We start from the raw sequence: 10908 nt of genomic DNA on the forward strand, positions 1-10908 counted from the left end.
ACAACTGCCAGGAAACAGAGCCAGGCTAGATGTCCATCAACAGATGGGCAGATGAAGAAAATGTAGTACATACACACAATAGAATTTTATGCAGCCATGAAGAAAAATCAAGTCATGATATTTGCAGGGAAATGGTTGCAGCTAGAAATCACTGTGCATGAAAAGAAGCCAGACTCAGAAAGACAGCTACCATGTTTTCCTTTACATTGCAGCATCTTGATCTAAAATTGTATATCTCTGTGTGTACATTTATACATGTGTGTGGGTAAGTCACCAAACTAGAAAGGAATCTTGAGAAGCAAGGAGGAGGTTTTAAGAGAGGTGGGAAATGGAGAGTCATTTGAAATGCACATAATAGGAAGGCAGAAGAGGGGACTCACTGGGGGAGGAAAGAAAACCAGGTGGAGGGGTAAAAGGCAGAGAGGAGGGCACTGGGAGAGGGGGCCAGTGAGAACAGAACGGCACATGTAAGGAGACACCATGATGAAACCTAAATTGAACAAGAAGAAAGAGGTGCTGGCTGGTTCATCTGTTTGCAGAGCTAGTTCTTTACATATTTGCCTGTATTTGGCGCTGTCGTATATGGAGGCCGCCCTCCTTTCTTGTATTGCCTTTGGAAAAGGTGAACTTCTTGCTTTGTCTCCTTAATAGAACACAGTGACGCCCAGCTGGGTCTCTGTGGCAGGCAGACTTTAGGTCTCTAACTTGAATTACCCTCCTCCCACCCTTATAATCAACCTAGTTCACGCATTTAAATAGCTTAAGATTTAGTGATGATTTCAGAGACTTAATACAACCCAAGTCATAATAAAAAAAAAAAAATCAGTTACAGATAATCTGCTTCCACACAGAAATGTCTTTATTAAGCCTTTAACAACTTTTCCTGAACATAAAATTGAAAATGAAAGTTAATTTACATATTTCTAATGTTATTAAAAGCCACTGTAATATTCATTTTTATCAGAAACCTTTTTTGAAGTTTCTTTGGAAACCTCCACTTTCAAATTGTCATGTGTGCTTTGAGCCTATACTCCATTTAATAATCCACAAAACTGCCCTCAGAGACTCTGATCCACCAGATAATAAACTTCATTGTTCTCCCAGTTGCTCCAGAGCAGTATTGGCAATGGACATTTAGTACCGGTTCACATGACAAGACACTGAGCCTCACACACATGGGTGCACACAGCAGCCCATTAAAACAAGGTGTGGAGTGAAGCACCAGGAGGGAGGTGTGAAGGCAGACTTGGTCCTCAGCCACCACTGCTGCAAGCACTGCCTAAGCCTTGCTTGCACTCGCACACCTCCACACCTGTGCTCTCCTGCACACCGGTGTGCAAGGCTGCAGGCAGGCAAGAGGTCCCTGACCTCCCGTGGCCATCTCCTTGATCCCCCTAAGAGGAGCAACAGGCAGCTGTCTCAATCAACAGAAATGGCTTCAGGCCTTTGCAGGCATCCCTTAGCCTTCCTCTGTGGATCAGTCATCAGGTTTCTTTTATGTTGTCAGCTACTTAGAGTTGTGTTGGAAGAACAGGGTGGCACTCCCCTATCCAGGCTTAAGCATCTTCAGGATGTATAAATGATACCAAAGAAAAATGTTGGATAAGACTGTTAATGTTGAAAATGGACGTTGGTCACAAGAATGAGGACATGGTTGGAAAACTCTACCAGAAGGTGAAGATTCCTTGTTGGATAAGGACAGGACCTCAAAATCTAGAGACGAGAGCCCAATACCTCAGAGCCACATGGACCCAGCACTGTAACAAAGTGCTGTTTATGAGCTCAGAAAAAAAAAAAAGAAAGAAAGAAAGCCTCCCTGCTGTGGGATTAAACACGGAAGAGAGCAGGAGTCTGTCCTGGAAAACAGTAAGAGCCTTTTTGTGTGTTCATGACCACCACCTAGAAGATGCAGACTGGTTCATGAAAGCGGATGATGACACGTATGTCATAGTGGAGAATCTGAGATGGCTCCTGACAAACTATGACCCCGGAAAACCCATTTATTTTGGGAGAAGATTTCTGCCCTTTGTAAAGCAGGGCTGTATGGGTGGAGGGGCAGGCTAGGATCTGAGCAAAGGAGCCTTGAAGAGAGCAGTCCACCTGATCAATGCTAAGGCGGGTTTTCCTTTTTCCTTCTCAGAAGACGTGACCCTGGGGCAATGCTTGCAAATTGCTCCCTGGGACTGGGGTGTCCCTCCCTGTACTCAGCATTTTCATCTAATCAAAGTTTGTCACCATTTATCAAGGGCAGAATTTCTTCCAGAATTACAAGACTGCCTGTTCTCAAATCCACCAATAAAGTCACATTAGGAAATCATTGTAGGCCCTGACTAGGTCATTCACTTGGTTGTAATTCATGTTCAATCTTTAACCATAATTAATAATGTCAACTGAATTCCTGTGATCTGTTGCTAACGCCTTGCACTTAAAAATATTTTCTCTCAAATTTGCCCATTGTTAGCTGCAAGTGACCGAGTGACCGAGAAGCAAATCCCACGATGTGTCTTGTGTTAGTGGTGGTGTCTGATGCTTACACTTTTAATTCCTCAGAGGTTTGTTGTGTGACTTTGACCACACAATGACACAGAAAAATATAGATGGAATTGTGATTCTTTCTACATCATCATTCTGAGAGGTAGGAACTTATCTGTGTCTTTCTTGACTTGTTTAAACCAGTTTACAATTCTTCCTTTTTGGTGTCGATGGGAGCCCTTAGTTATACCAGCAAAGTAGTTTGAATGCAGGATTTTAACAAAAACTCATTTAAAATGCTGAAAAATGTTCCGTGCTTAAACATACTAAAATAAATCTGAAACAAAAGACAAAACTTCAATAGCTACAGAAACAAAAGTTTCTCAAAAAATTGTGCCATGATCCAGGAGTTCTGCTTTTGGGCACGTAAAGCTGAAGTTCAAAGTGGCATTGGCACATTTATACTCACAATTGCACAATTTACAACAGTGAAGATGTGGAAGTAACCCAGGTTTCCATGACAGATAAATATGTTCTAAATGGAATACTACTTAGCCTTAAAAAGGAAGTGATCTGTGTCATGTACCACAATATAGATGAACTTGGAGGGGGGAATTATGCTAAGTGAAATAAACCATTCACAATAAGGCAACTGCTATACAATTCTAATTACAGGAGTTAGCTAAAGCAATCAAACTAATAGATAAAAGCCAGGCTCGGTGGTGCACACCTGTAGTCCTAGCACTTGGGAGGCAGAGGCAGGTGGATCTCTGTGAGTTCAAGGCCAGCCTGGTCTACATAGTGAGTTCCAGGACAGCTGGGGCTACAAGGAGACCCTGCTTCAAAAAGACAGAAAAAAAACAAACAAACAAAGCTTGGGCTGGAGCGATGGCTCAGCGGTTAAGAACACTGGTTGTTCTTGAAGAAAAAAAAAAAAAAAAAAAATTTTTAAAAACAAAAAAAAAAAAAAAAAAAAAACGAAAGGTAAAATGGTGGTAAGACAGACAAAATGAACTTTTGCTTATGGCAGCAAATTTCAGAACTGCAAATTTTAGAATTGCAAGATGAAAACGTTCTAGACATCTGTTGCACAAGATGTGAATGTGATGAACTTTATGATGAGGGAAAGAGAGACAAAGAAACAGAGAGAGAGGAGAGAGAGAGAGAGAGAAAGAATATGACAATGCATCAGAGGCTAGAAGGTGAGACTCAGGACAATCTAACCTAAATGCTTATTTTCTGCCACACATGAAATGGCTCTATATATATTTTTTTTCAGTATTTAATGTTATTTTTCACTGTTTTTCTTTTTAACTAATACTTAGAGCTTTGGGTGTTTGTGGCATGTAGTGTGGTGTTTCCTTGTGTGTTATCCTGCTATGATTGAACTCCGGATGCTGAGCACTGGCCACCTCCTTCCTATCCCTTCAGGTTTTCAGCCTCCAAGCTCCCTTCTCATCTAGTTCTTTTTAAAAGGTACAGTAGGCTTCTGTGAACTGACATCATCCTATCATAACACTTCATGTTTAAGTTAGGAAGTAAGTACATGGCTATGAATTTTGATATTCTGTGCTTAATTCATGTTGTTTCTTGAAAATGAACACAAATGAAAATAACTATAAGCCTTTGCTCTAATTAATACAAATGATGGGGAGTTGGTGATTTTTTTAATGAATACACCAAGACTATAAAGAATTTTGTTGTTTTCTTAGGCATGTAAATACTAACTTTTCATCTAGCCACACAAAGTTTTCTATTTGAGTCATTTAAGTAGGTTTTCATTTTAACAAATCCAATAAAAACAAAAGGCAAATATTTCATTTTTGTGTGATAACTTGGAGCTTATTGATTTCTACTCTACTTAAAGGTGATATTTTCCCAGGTAATGCTTATAACAGAATAGAATACAGTTCAAGGGGGTCTTCTGAACCCCATCCAAAAGCATATAGTTATATTTCAGAGATTCTCTAAAGTTTCTGGAAAAAATTAAAATTACACTTCTTGGATTTAGCTAAATTCTTTATGGTGATCTTTGAAGTTCCTACTGCCAAATTCTCAGATGTTATCATACTGCTCATTTTAACTTATTGAATGAATCACAGTTTCCAAACTTGTGACAACACTGACAGTATGAGGAAGGATATTCATTTTAGTGATCTCCCTTAGATCTATCTCTCTCTCAACATCATGAAACAACAAAACCTATAATTTACACACAAAAAGTTAACTTGTGGTCAAAAGCTTGCTTGAGCTCGTTAGCATCCATTTCTTTGTCTTTAAAGCGGAGGAGATAACACCACCTCCACACAGGATTTATGTTGGGATTGAGCTAATTCATATGCCTCTGAGAACACTAGCTAGCCCATGGTAGATCATCGGGAATGTAAGTTTCATTATTATTCTCTCATTTTGGGATGTAACTATTTTGTTTAAAACCTACTTGGATCAAATTGCACACTAAAGAAAATAATTTCTTATATTACTTCTAACAACTAATAGCAAATTTTTTTGAAGACCTGCTTAATTCCAAGCACAATAGTTTGTCAACATACTTGGGTACAACACTATTAATCTTCTTAAAGTGAGCATCAGCTCCTGTCACAGGTGAGGAGACAAAAGATAGGAGGGTTTGGATAACTTGACCTGTGTCACTCAGATGGCGGGTACCAGAACTAGTGTTCTGTCTGAAGCCTTGTGTTCTTTTGTCACCACAGGCTTCGGTTTAATTATTGCCATTATTTAAATGCTTATATATCGGATGTATGGCATCTGATTCATTGTTCAGGGAGAGTCAGATTAATCTGACACCTTGTTCCAATCGTTCTCAAATGGTGATTTCCCAACTGTCACCTGGGCTCTGGTTCATATAAAGATCTCCAGGTCCAGTTCCAGAAATTCTCCCTGTAGCTGAGGCCTGCCAGATGTCCTAGGTCAGTAGTTCTCAAATGAGGCCCCAAATAGCAGCAATAGCAGCAGCATCTAAGAACTTACTGAAAAGGCAAAATTTTGGGCTCTGTGCCAGGCCTACTGGATGGAAATTCTTAGAAACAGGTTCAGCAACCAGGTTTTAGCTCTCCAAGTAAGGTTTGTTCACATAGAGGGCTGAGAGCCAGTGCCTTTGGCAGGTCATATAGGAAAGGTTCTTGGATCACACAGGATTGCTGAAAGTATGATAGAGGTTTTTCAAAGGCTTAGGTAAAGTGGTTTAAATCAGGGTCATCCAAGATCACACTATTATATTAGACGTAAAAGACTTTAAAGGTAATTTCATTTGAAGGGTCAGAGAACATCCATTCTAACAACATTCTTCAGTATAATCTGGTTTAGTCATTGATATTAAATAATGTTAAAAACCTATGTAAATTCTTTATTTCTTGAAATATAATTCCACATGGAAACAGGAAAGGTTTTTTCTTTAAACACTAAGAATAAATTAATTCGTTAAAGAATGCAAATCGTTTCATCTAGAAAACATTTCCACTGTTTTTTTGTACAAAATTTGAATAGAAGACAGATGAGAGGAGCTCATGGCTGAGTGCTCTCTGGCATGTATGAGGCCCTAGGAGCCAAACACAACACTGTAAAAAGAAAAACAAAGAAATATTAAATATGCATAGCTATAAAGACAATTCAAAATTAAAATGAACAGCTTCCCTGTTCAAAACAAAAGAAACAATGTTTTCACTTCCCTTCTAGTAGTACCTTACAGATGACAGCTCTGTTGTCCATGTCTTTGAAATGGATATAAATATTTTAAGAACCTTTCTGACACAAAAATTTCTTTCTCAAGCACCTGAGGCCATTTCTCAACTACACACATCAAAATAGACAGCACACCTATCCTCATGCCTGTGGACATCAGAAATTAGTATCAGGTAGGAGTCACTCCAGTTGCAAAACAAACCCCCTCACAAACATAGAAGACAGATCTGGTTAGCCAGCATAGCAATCACCCCAATGATTGGTGGAATTGGGGATGAACTCTGTTTAAGAAATGGTACAATTAAGTCCTCTTACTTGAGGACTGCTTAAGCTGAAATGTATATTTCTGGGTTGCATCTGCTAAACCATATGAAAGGGTGGTATTCTTGTCTGCCTTCATCATCTCTGGCAGACTTGCCATGGTGTGGACATGGTCTCACTTCAGGCTCATTAGCCTATCTAGAGTCCCTCACTTTAGGAAGATCAGCTCTTCCTCATCCAGCAGTAATGAGTTGCCAATATTCAGCTAAGATTGGGGTCTGATGTCTATTTCCCCAATTCGATGTTGGGTTTCTGTCTGCTTGAGTTTCCATGGGTGCCTTTGCTGTTTTCTTATGGGGCATGAAAAGCTGGTCAGTCTAGGCTTCAGGTTCCTTCTCTCTTTAGATTTTATATTGGAGGAACGGATGGCTCTACTCCAGCTACTCAGGAGTTCCTCAGGAGGCCCAAGTCAGTTGAGAATCATATGCTCTCAGGCTTCTTCCTCAGGTCTAGGCCCCTCTGGCCAGTAGGCACAGCATTATTTGAGAAGCTTGCTAGGCAGAGGCTGAATTGGGGTACTTTCAGGAAGTCTGGAAAGTTCTGGGTCCCTACTAAAAGGCCTAGCCCTGCAGCAGTGAAAAGGGCTGCAGATGGTCCCAATGTAGAGGGATGGGGATGGGCACCAAGCAATTTGGAGAGCTCACCACCATGCTAAGCTAAGAGAGTAGTCCAGAGATCTTGGGCCTGTGCCCAAGGTTGGAAGGAGAACAAGATGTGGGGTCAGGAAAACTGGAGTTTCTCAGGCTGTAGGGTACCATAATGGACTCTTAAGCTGGAACTGTAAGCCCAGTAAAACTCCTTCTATAAAAAAATAAATAAACAAAATTTTGGGTCATTAGTCAATTTCTTTGACAATTTAAATCTCTTTACTTAAAGGCCTTATTCATTCCTATGAATTAATTTTTTTCTATTATCTTTAATCTTTGTGTGTGTGTGTGTGTGTGTGTGTGTGTGTGTGTGCGCCACTGTGCACACTCCTATCTGCATTTATGGCCGTCAGAAGTCAACATTGGGTATCCTCAATCACGTTCCACCATTTACTTACTTAGTATTCATTTATTCATCCTCTTGCTTATTTTGAGGCAAGATTTCTTTGCTGAATCTGGAGCTCACATCTCCTTTTTTTTTTTTTCTAGAATAACTGGCCAGTGAACTCCAGAGATCTGCCTGTCTCTGTCCTTGTGTTGGAGTTACAGACACACATGGCCTTTTTATATGTGTGTTGGAGATCTGAGCACAGTTCCTCGTGCTTGTGCAGCAAGAGCTGGACCCACTGAGCTGTCTCTCTAGAACTGTTTTTCTGACTATTCTTACTGCTGGCTTCACAGTTAATCTCTGTGTCAGAATTGCTGGCCACTTTTTAGCTGTGAACTTTAGGTTTTTCAGTGAGGTCGAAAGTAAAAAGATAAGTTTAAGAATGATGTCAGCCATTTAAAATTAATTCTAGATGTACAGTCAGCAGAAGTGTGAAGTTAAAAAAATTATTTGGATTTCTTTCCCACCGCCTGCTTTTTCCTTCAAAAGCAAAACTAATTTACTTCATTTCTCTACTTCTTTACAATAGTATTTATAAATGCTCTTAAGAAATTTGGAGGAAAGGGCAATGATTACTTATGCCAGGGGCACCCTCTGTTAATTTTGAAAAGTTATGTCTATATATCAAAATTAAACAGAAATCTTGTCAAAGATTAATATAAAACTTTTACAAGTTTCCTTTAGAAAAAAAAACTGAAACTAATTTAAGAGTTGAATTAGGCTACATTTCTACTTCCTTGCTTCTAGAACTGAGTTTATATCATTTAAAAAAATATCCCATGTCATGCAATGCCTGTGGAGGACAGAAGAGGCCTTTGGACCCCCTGGAACTGGAGTTATGGACAATTGTTAGCTGCCATGTGGGTGTTGGGATTCAAACCCGGGTCTTCTGCAAGAACAGCCAGTGTTCTTAACCACTAGCCATCTCTCCAGCCCTGAGTATATATCATTTAAATTTAGTAGTTTTCAGGGTTCTGAGTGTTAATACTCTATATTAAACCAATGTATGACTAGAAGGAAGTTGCTCTTAATGCTAACAGTATAGTGGGTGCTGGGAATCAAACCTGGGTCCTCTGAAAGAGAAGCTAGTGCTTTTATCCCCTGAGCCATCTCTCCAGTTCCCCCAGGGTATTATTTTTATATTTTAATCATTATTTTTATTTTATGTGTTTGAGCGTATTGCCTGCACATAGGTAGGTGCACCCGTGTCATGCAGTGCCTGCAGAGGTCAGAAGAGGCATCGAATCCTCTGGAACTTGACTTACAGATGATTGTTAGCCAACATGTGGGTACTGGGAATCAAACCAGGGTCCTCTGCAAGAGCAATCAGTGGTCTTAACTACTGAACCATCTCTCCAGCCCCCCCCCCATCCCCCAGGATATTTTTAAAGAACAAATTTAAACTGTTGTACAAAATACATACCATCCCCAGGATATTTTTAAAGAACAAATTTAAACTGTTGTACAAAATACATACCATGCTAAAAAATTTTAAATGCTGCATTAAAAAAAATTAGGAGTGTATTGTGTTAGACCAATCACAAGAACAAAAGAAATCAGGCGAAAAAGAGACCTGAGTGACAATGTGTTATAAAATAAGGACATAAAAGTGAGAATTATGTCCAGATTCTGTGTCTGAGTTACAGACTCTGGCAAGAAATGGAAGTGAGTGTTTATTTACATGCACTGAAATCAATTCTTCCAGGCTATGTTTTGGTTCTATATTTCAGTAAAACAAGAATGTAAAACAGTATACATCCAAACCAAAATATGTAACAGCAATTTCATTCACATCTATATGATAATATTTCTTAGAAGTAGGTGACAATAGAATCTAGCTAAAGCTTCGCATCTTAAAACTGATTATAACGCCTGCCCGTGAAAGGCTGTAAGGAAAGCTGCTGAAAGAATCTGCAAAGGCAAGAGAGCATATAGCATTTTTCTGAAATTCTTAGGAAGGAATATTGAGTGTTCTGAACTTGACATCATGTTGTATCTAAGCCACATATAAGTGTGTTGATACATCAGACACATTTTAAAGCTAATTATGGGGGCAAGTTCTGAAGCAAGTAGTTACAAGAAAGATACACAAAGGTCCACCCCTACATGAAAAAGAAAAGGACAATAAAGGAGCCTCTTCTGTCCAGTGCTCCTGCAGAAGGACTACAGAGGCATTAGAGCCTTGAGAAGAACCCTGGTCCATCCTGGAGGAGAGGCTGGGGCATGGTCTTGGAGGGCACGCTATCCAGAGACTAGGGTCGGTAGCAGTAAGCTGAGGAAGTCAAGCAGAAGTAGCATATGTGAAGACACAAGGATGAGAAAGAACATGAGCTTCCGAATATAAAATACCCATGGGGCTGGAGCCCAAATTTCCTTCATTTTAGACAAGCAAGAAATGAATCTGAAGAGATAGGTATTACAGATGACACAATTTCACACTCCAGTAACACTGAATATTTACCTTAAAAGTGTTTTTAAGTCTTTGAGGTTGTTGTTTCACAAACACTACTCTTTACAGAATGGACTGAGATATGCATAGAGGATTGTCCGGGGTGTTGTGGCAGTGGGGAAGGAATGAAGTTGATGAGACTGGACTCTGTTTAGAGGTAGAATTGCCAAGGCACGGGGCGGGTGGATGTGCAGAGTGAGGACCGAGAGAGAGGTAGGGTGAGGGTGGTTTGCAGGAGCCTGATGGAGGAAACTGGTGCATGCTGACAGCAGTGCTTATGTAGATGTCACTGCATGAGAGGATGCCAGGCTGTGTGACCATGCAATGACATCTGTGCAACCACTGACCTTGAACTGGACTCTCAGGGAGAGGAAGCAGGCCAGCTTTCCCACATCCGGCCTCTTGTAGATCCTCGGCCTCCTCTACATCTTCTTGCATCTCCTGGTTGTGCTAGCCAGCTCTCCAGCTGCAATCAAGGAAACAAAAGCTTCCCTGGGTGCATTTTTCTCTAGCCCTGGCAGGAGAACTTTACTGAAGCCCAGTCTTAGGGGTCTGAAACACAGGGCAGAGGCAGAAGACACAGTCCTGGTGGCAGAGCTGAAGGTCTGCCAATGATGAGGCACTGTGAATATCACTGGGCTTTTCAGTGAAGAATTAAGGTGAGTGACCAAAACGCTGAGTTGATTTTTTCGAAAGAATGTAAGGAATTTTCTGGGGACTAGAGAGATGGCTCAGTGCTTAAGAGCACTGACTGCACCTGCAGAGGACCCAGGTTTGATTCCCAGCATCCACATGGTGGCTAAAAACCATCCTCTACTGACCTCTGAGGGCATTGCATGACATGGGTGCATTTAAATATATGCAGGCAATAAACTCATACACATAAAAATAATAAACAAAATATTTTTTAAAAAAAAGAATATAAGGAA

The 10908-nt window shown here is 40.2% G+C and overlaps 1 protein-coding gene across 1 annotated transcript; it reads left to right on the top strand.

The window, feature by feature from the left end:
* The first annotated feature begins 1432 nt into the window (after nucleotides 1-1432).
* Nucleotides 1433-2310, top strand: LOC115071137 (glycoprotein-N-acetylgalactosamine 3-beta-galactosyltransferase 1-like). The gene is given in 2 exon segments (XM_029565639.1): nucleotides 1433-1573; nucleotides 1642-2310. Coding segments are annotated over 2 exon segments (810 nt in total).
* Nucleotides 2311-10908: the final 8598 nt, after the last annotated feature.

Source organism: Nannospalax galili, unplaced genomic scaffold, assembly GCF_000622305.1.
Source record: "Nannospalax galili isolate Female #2095 unplaced genomic scaffold, S.galili_v1.0 scaffold397, whole genome shotgun sequence".
NCBI classification, from domain to species: domain Eukaryota; kingdom Metazoa; phylum Chordata; class Mammalia; order Rodentia; family Spalacidae; genus Nannospalax; species Nannospalax galili.